The 23,792-nt window shown below is 45.6% G+C and overlaps 2 protein-coding genes across 3 annotated transcripts; both read left to right on the forward strand.

Annotated features, from left to right (window-relative positions):
• Positions 1–8,811: 8,811 nt before the first annotated feature.
• On the forward strand, positions 8,812–23,745 carry LOC117902565 (HEAT repeat-containing protein 1 homolog). Of its 2 annotated transcripts, none has more exons than XM_034814008.1 (4): positions 8,812–8,817; positions 18,464–18,686; positions 18,747–22,475; positions 22,533–23,745. In XM_034814008.1, exons 2-4 carry the CDS (start codon positions 18,488–18,490, stop codon positions 23,681–23,683), a joined length of 5,079 nt encoding a protein of 1,692 aa, XP_034669899.1. In that variant the 5' UTR covers positions 8,812–8,817; positions 18,464–18,487; the 3' UTR covers positions 23,684–23,745. The 2 variants fall into 2 exon arrangements, with proteins under 2 accessions (XP_034669899.1, XP_034669898.1); XM_034814007.1 differs by lacking the exon at positions 8,812–8,817 and adding an exon at positions 17,095–18,356 and having other exon boundaries at positions 18,427–18,686.
• Positions 14,839–16,484, forward strand: LOC117902567. The gene has a single exon (XM_034814011.1). It carries the CDS (start codon positions 14,940–14,942, stop codon positions 16,185–16,187), a length of 1,248 nt encoding a protein of 415 aa, XP_034669902.1. The 5' UTR covers positions 14,839–14,939; the 3' UTR covers positions 16,188–16,484.
• Positions 23,746–23,792: the final 47 nt, after the last annotated feature.

Consider the following 23,792-nt stretch of genomic DNA (forward strand, 5'->3'; position numbering starts at 1 on the left):
CCCTTTTCTTCATTCACAAGTCAAACAGTAAGAGGACACATGTCCGATGGATAACCCTGAACGTCAACACAAATAGAAAGATATTGAAAAATCATACATTCAAATGCTGGCACCAGAATAACACACATATGAATATTCATGCCATTTCCAATGATTAACTCATGAGTGGGGAATGAATGTGAATTCTGTTTGCTATTCCCCAAAGTGTCCGGCCGCAGATATCAAATATCACGTAGCAGACTGGAACAAGGGTTACCTTATCCCGTCTGATCCCACTCTATACAATCCAATCCTTCGCTGCCATTTTCCATCTTCATCTTGGAGTCGCGTTCTGGCAAAAAATTTGACAATAAAAAATATATAAATTGCAAACGCTCATCCCAGGGAGCATACGCTCGCACACTGCTCCTCCTTTGGTCCACGAGTATTCCCCAGTCTGCAATTTGCACAGCGGCAGCTTGTCTACTTTGCAAATGGAGTCTGCTCGCTGTTGTAGCCAAACCAATTTCATCAATAAAAAATTATGCATACGAGTACGTGTATAAAAAGGCAACACTCACCTTGCCTTCGTTCCTCCTCCGCTTCCATATGACAATTTCGCTGGCCTTTCTCCGTTTATAGATAAATGAAAAGCTGGCATATTCGCACGTGAGCAAAAGTCTAGTTTGTTGTGGAAGCGATGGAGTATGAAAGGAAATGGCTAAGTGAATGTCTTTATGGAAAGGATAGAAATAACTTCAAAAATATAGCGTTTGACTTTTTCTGTCTGCATTTTTAGCGTACTTGATCGAAGGATATTTTTCTGGGATATGCAGTTGCCTTTCTCTTGCCCTCAGTCTTCTGCCCTTTGCCAAACCCTTTTGCTTTGTTCCAGTATGAATAAATGTTTATTCCTCATCTCATCCTAGTATTTCAACAGCCTTGTTCAGCCTCTTTTCTTCCCACGATTAGCTAGTTTCCCCTTAATAACATTGCTGATTGTATCACTTAGCACATTTTCCTCACAGACTTTTCCAGTGGCAGCAATTACACGCAGTGGCAATAAAAATTAATAGAAACTTGACATTCCGCTTTGGAATGGAATGGGGTGTGGGGGGTGGAAAAGTCGTATGTTAATTTATGCAATGATCGATAACATCCTGCGATTTAATCAACAAACGCGTTTGCCGCCCCCAACAAAAGCAGAGTCGAGGCCCAAGAGCAAGATCACGAGACCCCCAGAGAGTGAGTCGTTGACCGAGGCTTAGGTGATCGTAAACCATTGATCAATCAATCTTAAACGATCAGAGAAACGGTCACAAAATCAGCAACTTCCGTCGGCAAACTCGGGCCACCGGGGGCACGAGTTGAGCGAGTGGATTCGACGACATGGAGAGACTCAGATATCTTTATACATACAAGATTATTGATTGAACGAATACTTTTATGATTGCATAAAACAAAAAGCAAAAGTTATGGAGTCAGAATGCGGGTTCTTTGAACGAATTAAACGCAATTAGCTGAAGGTACACCCGAACCTAGATGATTGTAGGGAGAGGGTCTGTCTGGACCCTCACAGGATCGTTCCATTCGGATTTTTAAAGTCATTCCATAAGATCATCGCACATCGTACAACATCTGCGTGCCATTGAATTGACTCAAGGCGTTCTTAATGCGAATTTATGGCCGCCATCATTATGGCTCTGAGACATGAAAATCATCTCGGGGCGATGACTAAAGACTTTTCAACAGATCTCTCTCTGGGCACCCCTTTAACGTACACCCCTTTATGCACATCCAAATTCTGCTGGCCTTTGTGGGATAAGACAATGGAATCTTAATTATACTTTATTTGCGGTAAATGTTTCATTAAATATCCCAAAAAAAAGGAAACTATCACCCAAGGTGGGAACTAAAAAGGGCTGTGATGGGGGTTTGCTTATCTGCTTCAATAATGTTTTAATTGTCATGAAATCTCTTGGAAGATTGTTATTTGGAGTACAATTTTAAGCTTCTTCCAAAGAAATAAGCAAAAGTTCCTTACATTTTCACAGTCCGAAAAGAGCCTTAATCGAATTGACTTGAATCCCATGTTGAGCCCCATCATAGTCGATAATACAATCGACCTTTTAGTGTCTGCCTCAGCTGGTCAGCACGAAGCACGGATGTGGCATATTCCCGCCTCCACCAACAACCCCCTCGGACACTTAATGGGAATTGCATTTTTATTACACAAACAGACGACGAAATGTTTATTAATGGCCCAAACACACAAGGCCATCATCCGAATCAGCCTCAGCATCAGCCTCATCCTCAGTGCCATATCCATGACAATCGGCAGCCAAAATGCAGTTAAATTGATTTCGATTCTCAGAGTCGCGTTACTGCAACTGTGACTAAGTAACGCTCGCATGGATCTATGTGTAACTGCAAATGTTTGTGTTGCAGGGGGTGAGAGGGTGAGGCACCTGCTGACAATTTCAAGTGCAGACCAACAACAGGAACAACTGGAGTGATTTGTGCCGAATCCTCCCCTGACTGTGTCTCCCAGAAGAAAAACCGCAATTGTAATTCACGGATGCGCCAGGGCAGCTTCCCAAACTAATCGCTCGCACAGCGGGACAGACAGACAGACAGACAGACTGAGAGCGGGGCAAGTGTTGGACTTGGTGGTGGCAATAGCTGATTGCCCTGGTGGTTGTTGCCGCATGTTGCCAATTGAATATATCTCAATTGTTGCAAGGCAAGAGGCAGCACAGGCAGAGGCTGTGCCTTTGACAAAAGCAAACAAAACGCCTTGTCCAACCCCTCCGGATCCAGCGGAATCGGAATCGGAAATCCCTTTGGACTAATTCAAGTGTAACCCCTTGTTATCCGGCACGCACCCTCCCCTCTCTCTCCCTCACACTCACTGAATGAGGACTGGGGAAAGCGCAACGCCTGAAAATTGAGCAGTTAAATATTTTGGTGTCATAAGTCGACATTAGGGCGGTTCGGCCACGCTGGAATAAACAGCAACAATAGACAGGCAAGGCAGAGGCAGAGGCCTTGCGATATTTGTTTTAAAACCCACAACAATCCACAGACACAAGTGGCTGCTGCTTGTCCACTAAAATTGAATGATTTTAGGAGATAAATTAAGGGGATTTCGGGTAACTCAGAGCCAAGAAAAGTGAAGGAAGTTTTAGGTACATAAATGGAAAATCAATTAGAAATTATTCTAATATTCAAATTAAATTCAAAATAGAAAACTGCATTCAATATTTGTGGCCTTCAAAATCATATTTCCACTTCCTTCTGCCACATTCTGTGGCCGACTGGCAGCCCACAAATGTCATTTGTAATTCTATCCAACCTTGGACTCGTACTCGCACTTCGATTACCCATTTCTATGACAAATTGTGGACATTTGTGCTAATAGGAGGGAATCCTCTGGTAGCATAATCGTATTCCCATTTGAAGCTTCATATTTCCGAGTGTTTTTGGCAACACTTTCCATTCAATCGCGGATAAATCAAGTGTCAGACTTAAAGGAATACGCGTATTAGAAGGGAAGTGATTCCGATTTCAGTTCGGATTCAGATTCAGATTCAGATTCGTGTGCTCTGATCAGATCTCCGCTGTGGACTTTTGGCAATGGATAAATGTGATTTATGCCCTTCGCTTTATGTAGAAATGTCAGCAACAATTCCAGGAGCAGAGCACAAATTAACTTCAATGTGGGGAGGAGGAGGAGTGAGGGAGGCCAGAGCTCATGGGCCTATCCTTGCCGAAAGTCGAGACGTGTTCCGTAATTCAATATCCACACAGCTGAGAGATGCAGTCGAGGCGGAGGGGAAGAGAAGAGCCAGGGGCTCAGAGGTCACATTTGGCAGCCAACTCGGTAAGTATTCCCAGAGGATCCGAATAATTTCCTACCCTTGGCACTAAGTATTATTGTGCATTAGAGTACTAATAAACAGGTTCGCAGTTGTTGTCCTTTGCACCACCCAACGACAACGAGTCTCGTTCGTACCTTCCATTGTCTCTGCTGCTGCTGCTGCTGCTCGGACTCTTTGCCTCTTTGCTTATTCATAGTTTGTCTGGGAGTTTATACCTTCTACGTGATTTACGGCAATAACTCATCGTGCTCATCACCCGGACTTGGACCCAGCCACAGACACAGACACAGATACAGAGGCCCAGGCCAGGCCCAGGACAAGACAGGGACTCTACGCACAGGGCAAATCATGAGACAAATAAATCAGGAATACTAAATTAATTCACTTTTATTCTTTCCACTCGCTTTTCTTAATTAAAGCCTAAGAAATGTATATATATTGTGATGAATATTCGGAAGCTCAGGATCCAGAGGTGTAATTTAAAGTTTGAAATGAAAATTTGAGAGCTCAAAATGAATACTTATTTTTAAAGCTGTTGGATTAATAATTTGCCAAAATATGTAAAGGAAATTTAAAGATTTCGAAGGAATATTCAGTCAAATCAATGCATTGCAATGCAAGATAATTTTGAATAACTAATATTTTTATGAATTGCATTTATGTTTGTATAATATAAGAACCTCTCCTACCTTGCAAACTCTTCTACGAATTCGAGCCCAAACAACTAGAAACTTCCCACAGTTTGTGCAGGATGACAGTGCACTTGCTTGTAGACATGGTTCTACTCCAGCAAGTACGAATATTGGTCATAGATCTGTATCCCGCGTAGCTGGAAGTCTCGTTACTTTCGACGGGTTGAACAAGTGCCTTCCATTAGCGGCGTTGTGCCGGCCAGAAATCAAACAGTCATAAAAATGTGACACTCTCCAAAGCTGCTTCCCACAAGCCGCACGCGTCAAGTGGACAGGACTCTCTCGCTCAGTTTATATAATCTGCAATCCGATATTGGTGGGTTTGAGCTGGTGGTGGGCTGCTGTTGCTGCTGCTGCTGCTGCTGGTGGTGCAGCTATGAGGGTTTCCGAAGATGGGTGGACATGGCTGGTGGGAGGTGTGGTTCCCGGGCTCTAATCAAAGTGCGTGCGCAGTCACGTGTCGTAAAAATGGAGTTACACTCGAGAAATGTTCCCATGAAATGATTGCAAAGATTCTTTTTGTCCCAATCGCTATTATGATTAGTTATTATTTTTGAACAAGTGCAACTGGATAGAGATGAGAGCCGAGAGCCACTCTCGGGCTAAATACCGATGAGATTTGCCAGCATACGCACTGGGAGTTGACTTGATGAGGGAGTGACTATCACACAAAAGAAATCAGATTGTTACAATCAGTGGATGGGATGGGATGGGATGGTGTTCGAAAATTAGCTAGTTTGAAGAGAAAATCTTTTTTCCCATGAAACTTGAACTTTGAAGCTACTCTCTTTCACTTAAATCATTCTACTAAAAGAAAGCAGTTCACATTAAATAAAGGCAGCTAATAAAATGTTATTTGCTCTTTTGAACCCAACTAAAGTTTCTCCTTTCTCTGTTCCTGCTTTCTCCCAACAAATGAAATAAAAACTCAAATTGTCAACAGACTTTTTCGAGGCGGAACTAAGTGAATTTTCCGTCATAATTTGACAAATTTAATTAAAACTATTTGCACTTAAAATTTACGAACGGACATTTGTGGCGAAACGAAACTTTAAATGTGCCTGCGGCAATTCGAGCCAAAACTTTTTACATAATTGCTTTAAATTAGTTGTTAGTGTCCGTTTTCTGTCCTCCTTCAGTCCCCCCCTCTTCCTGTTCATCATCATCGGAGGGAGAGAACCGCAAGCCAAAACAAAAGTGAAAAGTGCTCGTCGAAAGGCAACAACCAGGCAACAAAAGTTGTCAACCGAAAACAAACCATTAAGTGGGTCCAAAACACTTTTTGGTTTCTCCTTAAATTAGCAAAGGGATTTCGTCCCCTCCCCCTCTGAGTGGATTTCATATCCTTTGCCACTGTGCTACTCTTCCATTGTCATATTGTCAAGTGTTTATGTTCCACAGCCTGTGGAATCGCCCATAAAGATGAGTGGCGTGTGGCAGGGGGCACGGAATCGAATCGACTAAAGCCCCTTAAACCATCTGTGCCATCCAGATAGAACACGAACTAAAGTGAGTGTTAAGTGGATATTCTGAATCTGTTGGGAATGCCAGACTGCATTTGTTTAATACTTGCAACGAACTACGTAATGCATAAAATATTTTGGAACCATTTAAAAGCGCCATTTCGAATTTCCACTATTTATCTACACTATCCCAGCCCCTCCATCATCTAATTTGATATAATATCCGCCCATTAATAGCCATGGATTTCCAAAATGCCAACACCTCACACCTCCAAGCCCACAGCGACGTTGCCTGAGTGAGTGCGGAATCCCCTGTAATACCATTAATGGCTTTTCCATTCCGGATAATTACGGGGGTTGTCTACAATTAGAGTTCAGGAGTTTGCCTTTGGCTTATTCACGCCTTTAAATTTGCATTTACACCCCCGGCTCCAGGACCAGGAACCACAGCCCCGTCCCCCGTCAAACTCCTGCTTGCCGAAACATTTTGTAAGGCAGAGGAGGCCCATGCAAATCGGTTGACAGGAAACAGCATTTGTTCTCTAGGTGTCTGTGTGCCTGCCTATGGGTGTGTGTGTGTGTGTGTCAAGTCGAAGAGTTGCTCTCGACGCTTAGGAAGATTCGTCAGTCAGATTCGCATAATTAATTGCAAAGCTTTCGAATGGGAGCTCCAGGAGGAGCTTACGACCTTCTCTCCGGTGGAATTTTGATTGTGTGTTGTGTGTCCAAAAAAAGGGGGCTGGGCATGGGTGTTCGCTGTTGGCTGTAACGATTTGTGAACGCAATCAGAAGGGGTTGTCTGCCAGGGGTGGAGTGGGGTAAGAGAGATCACATCACCCCCTTTGCCCGGAGCCTCACCTTTCCGCTCTGTTCCGTTCGCCCGGGCACACACAAAATTAATTGCTTTTGTCATTATACGGAATCTTGACGACGCCTCCTCGTTTCTAATTTAATGTAGTTCATGGAACACCTTGGAGATGTTTTTCCCCCCTCACCCCTCACCTTTGTGCAGGTTGTCGTCTCTGATGTTGATTTGTGATTTATGAAGATTAATTTATTGCTAAATAGTTGCACATAATTTATTAAACATTGATTTCAAAGGAGATTAGTTTTCGAGTTTAGCGAGAGGGTTTTACAGAAGAGGGGTGGGGAAGGGAGGGATGGGATGGGAGGATAAGTAATTGGCCTGTCATCTATAAAGAAAATGATATGAAAGGTGAAACTGAATTTTATTCAATCCTAAATTCAGGCAATAGGAATTTCTAGCCTCAAATATCTTATTAAAATTATAGAGACACTGCTTTCCCATTTAATAATTGTACAGAAACTATTCTGAAATAAGTAAAAACAAAATAAATCCAAATAAACAAATAATAAATTGCATATACATATGTACATATGTATGTACATATGTATGTACTATTCATCAATCTCTGCAATTTACATTAATTACAATTTCAAAACCATTTAAATTACTGTAAGAACTGTAAACTTATCTTAGATTTCCCTATTTTGATTGTCGAAATATATTTTGTTTAATCAATTAAATATAAAGCCAAATAAAACCCTTAATTTAATAAGAAAACTCAAGAGAAACAAACAAAAGACACCAAAGATGACTTAAGATTCTCCTCCAGGCGAGACTCACTAATTCAATCCACACAAGTTGTGGTCCAGTTGAGGTCGATAGAGGATTGTCTTTCATCCTTAGAGTCATCGTGTGTTGTAAATTGTAAATGAATGCATTTGTTTTATATCTTGTTCAAGTGATCCAACCAGTATCAAAGTATCTTGGGTCTTGTCGGGCTGGGGCACACACAAAAGAGAAGGCAGAAATATGCAAATTTGTTTGCCATTCGAAGAGGCTAGAGCCAGCCTAAGTAGTCTCAGTAAATTGAAAGCAAAACATTAAGAATTATGCCCAAATGCAATTCCAGACAGAGTGCATCAAGGGGCCATGTGCATGACACTTCTTACATGACGTTGCACAAGCTGCAAATTGCCTTTGCCTTCGATTCGAATGGCGTTGCTACTCGATTGTTGTTCCGACACAGATTTCCAATTGTAAGCATAAACATAAATGCACTTGTGGAGTGCCAAAACCAAAGGCAACATTACAAAAAGTATAAATAGGAGTTCCCCTTGAGATGGTAGAAATATTCACTCATAAATTAAGAGACAATCTTCAAAGTGGGCTTCTCCACTTCTGCTGGAATTAGATGAGTTTACGAAATTCCCTAACCTGCAAAACTTTTAATTGAAAACCAAGGAACTCCATGGACTTGCCAGCTTAAGAATTCCGCTTAATCAGACAGTCCTTTCTCCAGCGTCTCGACTTGGTATTTTAATTTATGACACACAATTAAATTAAAGGATTTTAAGCTGAACCAAAACCCCATTTGGCTTGGCTCTGCTTCGCTTTATTTTTATTTCTTTCACAACAATTTCAAGATTGGCCCACATGGCATTCCTAGAGTTTCAGCCAGGTCTTTTCTCAGCTTTTAGTTGGGCAAATTTGCTTGTCTCTGGCACTCGGTGTGAGATTGGAACAACTACCACCATGAGACTAAATCAGCCTCTCAATCATAGTTAATTCTATAAATGAATAGCCTTAAGTGCGATTAAGTACCTTGGTAAACTATGACATAAATATTCCCATCCCTCAAAGGACATTCATAGTTTTGGGTAAATAAAAATTGAATTCCCGCATTGTTTTTTGTGACGTGTGTCGTTAAGTGTTTTCATTGGGAAATTTATGGAGTATTTACTCTGGCAAGACTCGTAATAAAACAGCGGCATTTCGTCTTAATTAAGTGTTTAGCTGACAAAAACTTTCCGGAACTCCAGAGTAACCCAAGAATCGAATTTAAGTAGGAGCAGGAGACAGACACGTGATCAAGACACACACAAACACAAAAAACAGAGAACCAAACAATGGGATTGGGAATTGAGGATTGGTAAGACAGTGTGACAATCGCTCGACTGTCATTGGAAAGTCAATAAGGGAACAGAACTCTCTCTCTTGCACTACCAGCACCATCATAATTATTATTATTATGGAAAGAGGAAGTAACCGAATAGAAAAAACAATAGGAATACAAATACAAATATTGCACTGATGACTTAATTGATTAAATGCATAAAAAATAAAGAGGAGAAAGGCGAGACGTGTAAGTGCCACCACCATGTTCTGTGGGTCTATGGGAATATCTGTCTGTGCAGGGAGAGTGTGAATCCCGCGTGTGACCCGACCCTAAGGAGGTGTTAAGGTGAGACCCCGACGACCCTTCGTGGGGCGTTTATCAATCAGACAGGCAAACAATCATTCGATGGGAAACGAAAACCATTGAAAGAAGACAGAGCCAATGAGGTAATCATTGTCGATTAAGCGATTACGATATCTAGTTACCAGCTATATGCTGGTTAAAAGCATTACATAATTATGGTGTTGAAAATATAGATGGGCGTAGCCAAGAACAACAGTGCTGGATATATCTTTACAGATATTTTCAGATCTACATTAAAAGCCACCAAATTTGACAACATTTGGTTAATTTAACAGTATAGAAGCTGTGTTAATAAATCCCCATAAATATATCCGCATTTAACCTTCAATTCTCAGCTGTTGTTCATCCAATTAATTATGAATTTAAGCTTATATGCAAACAGAGCATTTATAGAGAGCGAAACCGAGTCCAAATCCAAGTCCGATTCGTACCAGCAACCACTTCATGGTTCGTAGCATTTGTAGCCACCATAATCAGCAGAAACAACCGAGAGACGAGAGACGAGAGCCGAGGGCTATAATATATCATCAGCGGGCACAGAGCAACATATGTCCAAATAGTGGTGGGTGGAAGGAGAAGCACAGAGGAATACGAGCAGGGAGTAGGAATAGGGTGTGTGATAATATGATCAAGCGAACGTGTAAAAGTCATGGAACAAATCGAGGCTCGTTAATAGAAAACAATTAAGTTTTCTACATTCCTTTCTTTTTGTGTGTTTTGTTTTTTTCTGTTTTGTGCGGCAAGAGTTGGACCAGGTGGCAGGGATTGACATGAACTATGTGCGGCACGTTCCAGCTAATATACGAAATGAAAAGTCAAGTTTTAAATCATTTATCTTGTTTTTCCATTTCGCTGCAGAAGTGAGACAAAAAGTGAGGAAAAATGACAAAGGCACGAGCAGAAATGATGCCGCTAAATGAAATTGGCAAAAGGCCGCGAGACGCCTTGAAGCATGGTCTGAATGCGAAATTAACTGTGTGACAGTGACACCCTGAAAACGGACACTGAATGTGGCATCCACATCCACATCCGCACACATACCTTGCTGCCACACTAACTGCTGCTGTCAACCCTTTGGAGCCCCACCCTTTCGTCATATTATTCAAACTGAAACCGTTTTTCTGGGTACTTTTCACATTTTTTTGTTCACTCGAAACTGGAACTGCCGCCTCATGATTAATTCACGCAATTCGGATTGGGATTGGGATCGGGGTGTTCCAAATTCTAGGTTTAGTTGACCCTATGTTTAAGACCCTTCTCCCTTTTTTGGGCACTTGACTTGGCCAATTGCTTCTTTGACAAATTGTAGTCGTGTGTGAGGAGGCAAAGAAGTGCTTCCAGAAATTATAAAAACGAAAACGAGACGGTATGTGATTAAGAAGCAGTAAGAAAGGGAGTAAGAAAGGAGGAGACATGAGTTACACTTGAAAAAAAGAATATTTGCACGCAGACAAGAAAAACACAGCAAATAGGCACAAACTATATTTTCTCTTACCATTATAATGCTCCGGTACCTCTCATATTCCTTCTTTACATTTCGTTTCACCTATTGGAGGGATTTTCTGATTTCTTTTTGCGCATCATTCCACCTAATGCAGGGTTATCTTTGCATTGGAGAGTTGTAGTGGAGACTCGAATGGAGAGTCTTGGGGTGCTCCCTCTCGCGCTTACTTCTTACACACACACACACCGAAAAAAAATGAGACACCTTCTGCCCCACTGAAAGCGTGGGCGCTTCGCAAACAAAATAGCATTAATTAATGCAAACATTAATATGTTTATGAATGTATGCATGTACGGTACACTTCACTTGGACATTTAACAGCACTTTGCATATTTACTGGACAGCCTTTTGTTTTGTTTACCGTTTTGCCTCGTGGTCTGCTACTAGCACTTGATCGCGAAGTTTCTGCAGAGCTTCTTCTTCCTCTCTCCATTTCTCGAACTCTCCACTCCTCACTCTCCACACTTTTGTGTTTGCACAAGCCTTTAATGTGGGTGGGAAAAGGATGGATGCAAGTCGAAGCTGCAGCGCGATGGAGAGTTCGGTCTGTATACAACTAGAAATCCAATCAGCTGGAAATTATCTAGAACGTGTGTAGCTTACTGTCCTTACTGTCTAATATGCTAATTGAAAATCCAAAAATTTGATAATATTGCACATCTGAGCTCTTTGCCATTTGTCATGGGTATCGCACGTGTCGTAGTCAAAGCAAAAAATTGCACGATTGATGGTTTATATTTTTAATTTGTATAAAATTTTGCAATGTGCAAATCAATCAAATTTCGCGAATATTTATAGATCCGCAATGCATGAAATAACAAATTTATGATCAAAAGTGAAAGGGAATATAAGGAAAGTGAATCAATCTTCGTTGTATTTGGCAAAATAATTGAATGAAAACCTTAATCGTTCCTATTTTTATTTACAGAGTGGAATGGTAGGAGTGTTTATATGCCATTCCATAAAGCGTTTGAATCAGGAGAACCACCCAACCCCTCAGACACCCGATTTAAAAATAGAAAATAGCAAATTACTTTCTCCCTGCAAATTCGAAGCGATCTCAGTCGAGGGGCAGGTAGGGAGAAATACAATCTAGCAAGCGGACCTGACTTGACTTCTGGCTCGCCCCCAGTCGGCAATGACTGCGAATGCATTAAAATGATAAATGAGTGCGATTATTTCCCTATTACCATCAAATTAATACAGCTCCTCTGGTTCGCGCCACTCGGCTCTCTGTTACCTGTGCCGCACCCTGGCAAGAGCCAACCAGGCGACGACCAAGCGATTTATTGGCTAAAAATGAATTACCAAGCGCAGAAGGAAAAAAAAGGGGCCAAATCAAACACAATCAAGCGACTTGGGTTCAGCTGAAGTTCCAGTTCAGGTTACAGCCATTCGGAGCTTGTCCTGTTGGTTATTGTTGGTTAAAAATAATCAGACCATTTCGTGTGCCCGTGCCCCCCAAGGACATCCACGCAACACACAACTGGCTCCTGGGGGTAAACATCGTTTGTCAAGGGCTTTGACTGCCAAGAACTGGGCACTCCAGTTGCACTGCGAGACTTCGACTTCAGGTGGGGGGTGGATCCTGATACATTTGACCAGAGACCTACGTGTGTAGCGGCCGTGCGATAAAATAGCCGGTTACAAAATATTTGTTGACATTCCGCGGTAAATTACCATAATTAGTTGATTCGAGACCGACCCATGTTTGATCTGGGGTGTGTGTGTCTCCATGTCAGCTCTCCAGTTAGTCAGTCAACATAATACCAAAACAGGGCCACTGTCACTGCCACTGCCCACACACAGCTAAAAGGATAATAATTAGAGCATATGTACGGATTGAGTGCAAATATTGACTGGTGCCTGCCCTCCATTTGTCATCATTTCTGTGGTTCACGTTCTGGTGCGTAAACCCAAATTAATCAGTTTGATATCAATATCCGTGCAAACATTGCTTCACATAAAACATATGTACGCATATGTACATATATCGAGCATACAATATGTCCGAAAAGGATACTCTAAAAGGCTTGACGAGGGGTTGGAACTATTGTGGGTAGAGGCTACGAAACATTGGCTACCAATATTTAACAATAGTTTGATTTCGTTTGGTGGTTCTTAAGCCTATTTGGCTTTGTACTTTCTCCTTCGATGATGTTAATATTTGGTAAATATTTAAATATCACTCCCAAATAGTGATGATCAATAGCAAGTATAAATTATCCTCTAGATGGTCATTAAATAGTTTCATTAATAAATGATAGAACCTACTTTCGCTCCAACCAGCAACCATAACCAAAAATCACTATTTTAATACTCTCCTGCGTGTGCCCAAGGTTAACCTCAGAGTTTTCCTTTTGAGCAGCTTGACAATGACAAAGTCATTAGTTGAAAACTCCCTACATCCTTCTGTATGTGTATGTGTTTGGGTAGCAGCAATAAAACCCACGATGACAGAGGATGAACCAATGGACCGCAAATTAATCCCAATTCCCTCTGTTTTGAGCCTCAGCGACAATTAATATTGCGAGCGAGCGAGCGAGGCAAGAGATTAGGACAGTCAAATGACTTTAAATTAAGCCGCTGTGCGTCTGTCGATTTAATTAAAATCAAAACCAAATCTTTGCCCCTGCCCGCCCCTGCCTTGTGGCCCGCCGAAATAGACAAATAATAAAAGCATAAATAATGCAAAACAATAAATGAGCAAATATTCATAAATTATTAACGCCCCTGTCGTGGAGAGTCGAGACTCCTGTGACTCCTGACAGAAGACTGCACAAATACCCAAAATATTTTGCCAAAGCATTTAGAAGGACAATGAGGCACGAACGAGGATAGCCCAGCCCAGCCCAGCCCCGCAAAACCGAAGGCCAGATGACAGGAATGGTGGAAGAATAGCAAATCCCCGCAACAAATAATTGAGCCTCATAAAGGAAATATCATTCATTGATTTTCCTCCTCCGACCTCAACTGACTCTCGACCTCTCACTCGCTCTCACACCACCCCCCAACCACTCGTTGGTCCTTTGGCAGCAGCAAGTGGATGAAGACCTATTCCTTGGCCGAGGATAAAATGGGGTGCCAAACGCTTGGTGCTGTGGTGGGGGTGTATGTGCCACCAGGGGGAGGCTGTCAGCACAGAAACAATATGGACAGCTGACGAAACTACTATCACACCCAGGCGAAGGATGGCCACGCTTTGTGGGGGAAGATGTTCCACACGAATTCGAAATCTATGCCCCGTCATGATTTGCACAAAAAATATACTTCGCCCACAGACAGGGCAAAAGGACATGGCAGGATTTACTGTTGGACAGGGAAACCACAAAAAGAACAAATGATAAATTATGAAGGGATTTTTGTTAATTTGATGACAATGATAATGGGCAAGACCAGATTATCCCCAGTGTTCACCGCAGAGGTTAAGATTTCTGCATTCAGAATATTATTGCTAGTTTACTTCCGTCAAAAAGCGTTTGGAATGTGTATTCAGCGCCAGCTTAAGGAGATTATTGCAAAAATATATGGAAAGAATTCAGAGCAAAATTAACAAATTTTAAACTTCAAATAATTGAAGAAGAGTTGATTTTTAATTTTAAACCGACCGTCGCAACGTCATGCTATTCACCTTTCCACAGAGTGCAATATGTGTGCAAGCAAATAGCTTTTGTAAGCATGTTGATTTAATGCAACTATCGATATTTCGTTGCCCATCAATATGATTTTAACATGAAGCAAATGTGTAGGTACCCTGTAATTTAAAAGAGCACAACTTTTTTTAACCTTAATTTATAAAAAATCCAATTAGAGAAGTCATGAAAACTAGCTAATCTTGTGGAGAATTAATTGATGAATTGGTAAAAATTATAGTTTTAGCACTGAAAATTCGAACTAGCTAGTAATATCTAATAGAACATCAAAATCGAGGAATATGATTTAAGACTACGGTATATTTACAGTATATTTTGAAGATGCAAGTGTATATTTCGGTATATTTCCGAGGGTCTTTTGGTTTATTTTATAGAGAAATACGCGGCCACACTGTAGCATTATTGGAATCGAAAAAAATAAATAAAAATAAGTAACAAATGCCTAAAACGTAAGAATAAATACACCATATTTGAGCAAATATGAGTGCATACAATCGGAAAATGTTGAAAAAGAAGAGCCCCAGTCTGGGGACAATGTCCGATGCTGAGATGGACGAATCGGGCTACATGTCCTTTCGAGTGCAGCACAACTCGACCGTGGAGGCGCCATTTTTGTTGGAACGCGACTGCGAAATCGAGAACTGTCGCAATGCAACAAATACAACGCTCGCCAGAGGCTTTGCCTCGTCGCTGTACCAAACGCCGTCCGACAGCCATTCGAGAGATGAATTCTGGAGCAAGAACTACCCGCTGACGGTTCCCGCCAGCCGCAGCGCCAATAGCTTCGACGAGCCCTATGGGACGCCGAATCTCCAAGATGTACGGAGCGTGCCGAAGCGACGCAGAAAGCACTTCCTGGCGCCGCACAGCAGCCCAAAGAAATCGAAGAAGCTGCTGTTCCCACAGCCGGACGAGCCACTGAACAGGAGACGCTACTTCGATGGCTTGGAACATTGCGACATCTTCAGTATGCTGAGCCAAACCCAGCCGGCTCTGGAGTGCATACTGAAGCATGTGAATGGCCAAACGCTGGACGTAATGACCAAGGTATCGAAAAGCTGGGAGCAGACGGTCTACAAGAGCCAGCGGTCCGTGGAGCGCCTGCAGAATCATCGGCTCAAGATGAGCCTCACCAAAGAGAATCCCTATCTCCCCAAGAGGAGACACAATGTGTTCAAAACCAACTCGACAGTGCCATTACAAACTTCGAACAGTATCAACTCGAATCACAACTCGTCCCTATTCGATACAGCCCAGAACAGTCCTCAACTGATGGACGCAGACGCTGGCCGCGTATTGAAGGAGCAAACCCAACGAATCAAGTGTCCGCGCTGCGGCAAGGGCAGCCGCGTCTTCGTTAGCGAGGCTGCGCGGGATCGAAGCTGCGAGGGGAGCGTGCTGCTGTCGCAAACACTGCCACCGATTAGAAATTCATTTGCCATCAGCGGGAGGCCAGCCATGTCGCGCTTCCTGTCGCTGGATCTCGAGGAGATCAAGGGCTCGCAGCCCACCTACAACTTCGCCGAGTGTACCAGTGTCATTTGTAAGTTTCGCTTCTGCATTAACTGCCTGTGCAAGTCGCATCCGGGCGAGCGATGTCTGGTCACGGAGCTGGGCACACCCTCGAAGCTGATGATGCCCAGCGAGAGGCTGACTCCGCCGCCGCGCAACCAGAGGCAAGACTACAAGCTCAAGAAGAAGAACTCACTGAAGCGGTTGTGCTTTTAATTCTTTTAATTCCATAGTTTTAATTACTCGTAGTATGTAGAGAGCATCATGAAAACGTTCGTTTGCACAAGTTCTTTTTTACGTTTAGTATTCGAATGAGTTCGTGTTATGTTTACTTTGCGTTAAGATTCGTTTTTACCTCTTTGTCATCTATCAACATCAACCCACCATGCATAAAGCAACAAATTATCATTACTACTTTTAAACTGTTTGTTCTCGCTTCAAGAATCCTGAACAATCTGTACCTCTGTGAGATTAAGCACACACACACACATACAAAAGTATTTTTTACATTTTCAAAATATAAGAACCATACAGAAATTATTAAGAGTTGTGTTTTATCTTCTTGTAAAGCCTACACTAGATATATTGAATATGTTTTTCTTTAAAACAAGAGATTCGTTTTGGTCGTCGATCGTTTATATCTGTCTCTTTTGTACGGTATTAGCTCTCTCTCTCATTCTCGTTCCTCTCAGGTTCACAACAGCTTCCATCGAGAAAATGCAACATAAATACAGGGTAACCACAGTGCGAATCAAAGTAATTATAATTATAGCATCAAATCTATTTGTATTAACCCTCTCTAGGTCACCACCTTGCCAGTTGCAACTTGTTGCAGCTATCGATAAGCTATTCAAATATATCTGTTGTTATGGACTCACCTCCTTTTTCTAGTCGATACATGTAGATATCATGTAGACCAATTGTGGCATTTACAAATACAGATACTACCAATAAGGCTATCAGCCAACAGATAATTGATTGATGAATCGGATAACATTATAGTTTCAGTGCTGAAGGTGCTAACTAGATGGTTATATTAAATAAATTATCAAAATCGTTTTGGTATTTTTACGGTATATTTCAACACAAGAATGCACTTTTCGATATATTTCGAAGTGATTTATCGATAAGCAAAACACGTGTAGCGTGCGGGCTCCACCGCGATAATATTATTAATTTAGTTCGTTATATGTTGTGCAAGAAAAACTGATTCAACATGACGACATCATTGGCCCAACAGCTGCAGAAATTGGCAGCACCCCAGACAACGGTCACGCTTGCCGATGCCCGAAGTCGCGCCTCGATATTGTTCGATCCGAAGACGGCGGCCACCAAAGACAGGAGGGCCATCTATGAGATTGGACTGACTGGACTGCAGGAGCTGACCGACTTTAATCCAGCGTTCAAGGAGTTCCAGTTAACGCTTTTCGATGAGGCCACGCTCACGCTGGAGCGCTCCGTGGAGCTGCCGGAGGTCAACAAAATGCTGGATGCGGCCATAGCCAAGTTTCTGCGTTTGCTGTCGCCTTACATACTGCTGAGGCCGGCTCACATGGCATTCGAGTGGCTGCTGCGTCGCTTCCAAATCCACGAGTACAACAGGGGCGAGGTGATGGCCTTGATTCTGCCATACCATGAGACAAACATATTTGTCCAGATCTTGCAGACAATGAGACTGCGCGAGGCGGATGCCGAGTGGTTCTGGCTGCGACCCCTGCAGCGACCAGGTGTGCCGCTGGCCAAGACGGCCCTGATCAATCGGGCAGCCAGCAATCCCGCCTTCCTCAGCTTCGTTTGCCGCAGCACTCGCAAGGCCGTCAAGGAATTGGGTCCACGTGCCCATCAACTGCAGGCGCAAATAAATTTCTATGCCACCATCGTTGTGGGCGCACTGCAAACAGCCAAGCCACTGGAGGATTGGCATATTAGTACCATATTGGAGGCACTGCTGCAGGGCCTGTTATCCGACACTATCGATTTCATGGCCGCCTCCTATGTGATTGTGGCCCAACTGGTGTCCCGCACCAAACTCAAGACCAAAGTCTGCAATGCCCTGCTCGAGCGTGTGGCCAACTGTCCATTTGAGCGTCTGCAAACCGAATCCCTGCTGCTGCTGGTGTGCATCTATGGCAAGCAACAGGCTGCCGGGCCACAGCTCAAGCCGGAAACTGTTTTGAATTTCATTGGCCAAAAGTGGCTCATTGCGGCGTTGGCATCGCTGGCGAATGGCAACTTTGCCATCCAATCTTTATGCATGCCCTTAATGACGGGCGCTGTAACAGCCATACGAGAGGATGATCCATCATCTGGTTCGTACAAGCAATTCCTCGACAATCTGCTGTCAGATGTGCCCTTGCCCAAGCCCTCAGCTCAGCAGTTAATTAAGTAAGTAGAGAAGACCCTCAGACTCAGTCTATTAGGTAAATTTAATTCATTTGTTTCTCCACTTTTGCAGTTGCTTTTTGGATACTTTTGTGAGTACCGAAAGTGAGCCCCCGGCACCCTCACCCATACCTATGGAAGAGGAGGATACAATTGTCATTGATTCAGATGATGAAATGGAGGCAGAGAAGAGCAGCTTTCAGACCTGGTATGCCGCTTACCTTGAGAAGCTAGAGAAACGCTACCCGGAGGCCTTTGATTTGAGTGTGAAAGAGGCGCTGAGAGCCAGATCCACGACCAGCAATCGCCAGAAGGCTCTCAAATTGGCTTTGGGTGAGTGGGAATTGATTAGAATTCCATGACCCTTGTACTATTTTTGCTATACCCTTTTAGGTTTCCGTTTAAACACCTCGGATGAAAAGGCAAAGCGTGTTTATGAGAAACTGTATCACTACAGCCCCGATTGGCGGCTCAGCGCGGTGCAGCAGCTTGTGCAGAATTTAAAAACTGGCAAGAAACGCGAGCGTAGCGTCAAGCTATTGCAGGAGTGTCTGCCCGATCGAATCAACGATGACAGTGGTGCTGTGGTGGCTGCCATCCTCTCGCTGCCTACTGAGGAGCTCTTGCAAATGCTGGAGCCCGTGGTCTTTGCCCAGACTCTGTGTCGCCTGCTGCGTCGTGCCCAAGCCCAGCAAAAGCAGAAGGAATGGCGTGCCTTGGTGCCACTTTCCGTTCAACATTTGACAACTACTGCGGTTAGCAATCATTATGACACGAATCTAGTGCTGCTGGCCCTCATGCCGCTGCTCTTTCCGTCCGAACCTTTGGCCGAACACGAGCACTGTGCCTTGCTCATGATACTGAAGAGTGAGTTCTGCGCGAAGGTGCCATTCCTGGGACAAGTGAAGGTCAGCAAGAAGTACCCAGAGTTTGCGGTGAGCAAACATCGTCAGCACTTTCTGGACGTGATTGCCGGGAGCAGCCGTGAGCTGTTTAGCCAGGAGCAGGCACTGCTGCAGAGTGTCGAAGAGCATGGGGGCGAGGCCCACATGCAGGATGCCTCCCAATTGACGCATCTGCTGCTCCTGCTCACCGCCTATGCCAAGCGGCAGCTGCTGCCCCAAGAGAGTCTGCCCATACTGGAGAGGATCTGCCAGTACAGTCGCGGCATTCAGTTCAGAGTCAACAAAAGCCACCGCAGCGATCAGAACTTTGTGCCGCTACAGCTATACCTCGACTTTCTGCTCACTTTGGCGCGGAATACCAAATGGGCGGGACTCGTGGCTACGCCCTGGACACAGCCAACGGATGGACTGCGCCTCTGCCTGCGTCTGATGGAGATTCTGGGCGCACAAGTGTTCACCGAGCGATGTGATGCAGAGGAGCGACTAGAATGGACACAGGCCCTCAAGCGATGCCTCAGCATAATGCTGCCCGCACCTCAACATAAGCTGGAGTTCCTCTCCAATTTCTGTGTATTCGAGAGGCTGCCAGAACTGTGGGCAAACGACTCGGATTATACAGTGCTCCGTGTGCAAGGCTTCCTGCTGCTGGAGGCGGTGGTGGCCAATCAAGACTCCAAGCTAGAGTGCAGCCTGTTGCATGTGCTGCGTGTGGCCAACGCCTGTGGCTCGCCACTGCAGACACTCCGCCTGCAGGCCATGGACACGCTTCAGTTGATGAGCCAGCGAGAGCTCGAGCCGCATGTTCAGCAGCTGGTGAAGGCGCTGTTGAAGCGGAGAAGCGAACTGGGCATGGATCACGAGCAGTACGCGCTGATACTGTACACCATACTGCAGCCAGAGCATGCCACGCCCAAGGAGAAGCTGCTGCTATCGAAGCTACGACGATCCGTGCTGGCTCTGGCCTCAGATCCCGAGCAGCCACCAATTTGCACGGACTTCCTGCTGCGTGCCCTGAAACATGTCAACGATGAGAGTTTCTTGACGACGCTCCTGCCGCTGGGCATTGCGGCACTTGAGAAGATTACCCTCGAGCAGGGGCCCAACAGTCAGCTGAAGCAGCTGCCGTGGCCCTACAGTGAGATCTACAAATCGGTGATGGAACGCTACGAGGGGAACATAGCGCTGAATGTGCTACAGCGGCAACCACTCGCCTGGGATCTGTTTGAGGCGAGCTTTGCGCATCACGATGCCTACATTCAGCTGGACCAGAAGCTGCAGCCCGTACCCTGTGTCCTGCTGGGCATACTCACACCCGAAACGTACGAGCGGCTGCAGTCGAAGCACAAAGTGTCGCTGATCAGGCTGATAGTGGAGGCGGCCACCAAGGCGGACAATGATAGCATCTTCCTGGCCAGCCATCGGCTGCTCAAGCGCTGTCGCTTGGAATGCCAGCCACTGGTGCAAATGCTAACAGAGATGTGCGGCAAGGGAGTGCGCGCCAAGACCCCGACGAGGCGTGGAAGTACAGCCACCAAGCAGGTGGACCTAACCAATGCCTCCTGGAAGCAGGGCATGACGCTGCTGGAGCTGCTCGAGAGCAAGAAGCAGCTAATTGGCTCGGAGCTGCTGATACCCACCCTGTTCGAGCTGTTGCAGTCTTGCCTCACGCTGGAGGAGCACACCGCTGCCGAGTATCCCAAGCAGTTGATACTCTCCAGCCTGCTGCACTGCTGCCAAACTGCCCAAGCGGCTGGTGTGCAGCTGGCCAAGGCACTGCCCGAGTCCTGTTTCCGCATCGAGCAGGTGGTCCAGTGTCTGAGGAACACAAAGAACCCACAGACCCAGCAGCATGCTCTACTCTTTCTCACCCACTGCGCGGGTCTCTATCCGCAGCAGGTGCTGCACAAGATTGTGGAAATCTTCACTTTCGTCGGCTCCACAGTGGCCAGGCACGACGATGCCTTCAGTCTGCACATCATCCACAATGTTGTGGAGTCCATTATACCCATTCTGCTGCTGAATACCGGACAAAGGGATCGCCTGGTCATACCCGTGCTGAAGGTATTCGCAGACATCTGCACGGATGTGCCAGTACACAGAAGACTGTCGCTCTATGCGACGCTGTTTCGTGTCCTCGATCCCAAGGCGCATCTCTGGCAGTTCCTGTGCATTCTCTTCGAGTCTCAAGTGCTGCTGGAATCGTTGCCGCACAAGGTGGCGGTGGATAAGTCGCGTCTAGACTTTGCCCGCGAGTTGACGCTGATGTTCCAGGAGCCAAGTGTCGCCCTAGAGACGTGCATACGCCTGTTGGAGTATCTCGGCCAGCTGCCCGTGGACAAAAGCAATCAATCGGGAGCGAGTGGAGGCGGCTCCTCCTCCCTGCTGTCCACTGAGCAGCAACTCTTTGATGTCCGCACGCGTTCGTTCAAGCAGCTGAGGCACTACAAATATGTCATCATGGACTATCTGTCGGGCATTAGCAGCTCCATCGAGTGGCAGGCAAAGATGAAGAGTGCCAATCCCGGTGATCTGCTGCCTCACTATCAGGCCCTCATACTGCAGACCCTTGCCTTTGTGGATGTCATCAGTCGTGCCCTGGAGGCAGCCTCGGGCAATTCCTCGCTGGAAAAGTACTGGCGGGTGCTGTCCAATCACGCGCAGGATGTGCTAGACAATGCCATTGGCATGCTGGCGCCGGAATACTTCCTCCATGTGATCACCGATCTGCTGGAGCATCCACTGATCCAAGTGCGCATCAAGGTGCTCGAACTGCTCGTCACGAAGCTGACGCCCACATGCGACTACTTTGCCCACTCGACGACGGAGCACTTTGGTGTGCTCTTCGCTCCGCTGGAGGCCATTATCAATGGCATTCTGGACAGTGGCTCCAGTAATCCACAGCAGGCTCAGCTCCAGCAGACGGCCCTGCAGGCGCTGCAACTACTGGCCCATCGCCATGGCAGGGACTTCCTCGACGAGTGCCGCTCCCTGCTGGCCACACTCACAAGGATCACCAAGCGACGCTCCAATGTGCCCAAGGCTGTTGTCGGCAATGTGGTGCTCACTCTCGGTGAGATATGCTCCAGCCTGAAGGCGCACGCGCTCGCCCAGCTGCCCAAGTTTGCGCCACAACTGACGGAATTCCTCAAGGAGCAGGTCCATCAAATGGTTACACACAAACAGGGACCAGATTATGTCTGCTCCACACTCGTGACGGGTAAGTTTCGAATTTCTAATTTCATTATTTCCATTAACAATCGTTTTGCCTTTGCAGCTTTCCACAAACTCTTCAAGGCTTTGCCCCTCTTTCTGGGTCCCTATCTGGTGGACATCATCTCTGCCCTGGTCCGTCTCTCTGTGCAGCTGAATAGTCCACTCTTGGCACAAGAGAAGCGCGCACAGGCACTGAGATTGCGTCTGCAGGAGCTTTGGTCTGTCGTTGCCCACGGCGTGGAAGTGAGGATACTGGTGCCAAGCTGCACCAAGACCTACAGCAGTTTGCTTGAACTGCAGGCCTACGATGAGGTGGGACAGCTGATGTCGCAGCTTTTGCTGCAGTGCGTTAAGCACAATACCAATGCCCAGCTACAGCCGGTGCAGGAGGCGCTGAGCGAGTTCTTCCTTCAGGCGCTCGAGTTCCGTTTTCAGGTGCGTGGCCGAGGACTGGAACGGTCGCAGGTGTCGCAGATTGAGGGCGGCATTTCCGAGGCATTTGTCACGTGGATCTTGAAGCTGTCGGAGAGCAGCTTCCGTCCCATGTATTCGAAGGTGCACAAATGGGCGAAGGAGAGCAGTGCCAGGGAGACGCAACTCACGTATTTCCTGCTGACCAACCGCATTGCCGAGGCCCTCAAGTCGCTCTTTGTGCTGTTTGCCAATGACTTTATCGGGGACAGTTCGCAGCTGCTGCAGCAGCACAACACACTCAATCCGGCATTCACTGCCGGCGATAATGCAGAGGATGATGAGGAGCTGCTGGTGGCCATTTTGGGCACCCTCAATCATGTATTTTTGCACTGCACCGATGAGTTCATCAACGAGCATCGCTTCAACACACTCATGCAGCCGCTGGTGGATCAACTGGAGAACGATCTGGTGCTGGGCAGTGAGCCACTGCAGCTGGCGCTCAGCAATTGCATTGCCCAGCTGGCCGTGGCCACGAACGATGTCATGTGGAAGCAGCTCAACAGTCAGGTGCTCCTCAAAACACGCACCACAACGCCCGAGGTGCGTATCCTGGCCTTCAACACTTGTGTGTCCATTGCCCGTAAACTGGGAGAAAGCTTCGCTCCCCTGCTGCCGGAGACGGTGCCATTTGTGGCCGAACTCCTGGAGGATGAGCACCAGCGCGTGGAGAAGAACACACGCAATGGCGTTCAGGAATTGGAAGCCATTCTAGGCGAACCAATTCAAAAATATTTGTAAATCCAGCATTAAGGTGGAACCAATTGAAATATGACAAATACAAAGTGAATAGCAATATGGAATTTTTGCATCTTGGAGAAGCCGAGAAGCAGCAGGAGCTGGAGGAACC

The sequence above is a fragment of the Drosophila subobscura genome, chromosome U (genome assembly GCF_008121235.1).
Source record: "Drosophila subobscura isolate 14011-0131.10 chromosome U, UCBerk_Dsub_1.0, whole genome shotgun sequence".
Taxonomy (NCBI): Eukaryota; Metazoa; Arthropoda; class Insecta; order Diptera; family Drosophilidae; genus Drosophila; species Drosophila subobscura.

Coding starts and splice junctions, on each gene's coding strand:
- LOC117902565 (XM_034814007.1), top strand. CDS start 17,188: ATGACGACATCATTGGCCCAACAGCTGCAGAAATTGGCAGCACCCCAG. Junction 18,357..18,426: donor TCAGCTCAGCAGTTAATTAA/GTAAGTAGAGAA, acceptor CCACTTTTGCAG/TTGCTTTTTGGATACTTTTG. Junction 22,476..22,532: donor CTGCTCCACACTCGTGACGG/GTAAGTTTCGAA, acceptor TTGCCTTTGCAG/CTTTCCACAAACTCTTCAAG.
- LOC117902567 (XM_034814011.1), top strand. CDS start 14,940: ATGAGTGCATACAATCGGAAAATGTTGAAAAAGAAGAGCCCCAGTCTG.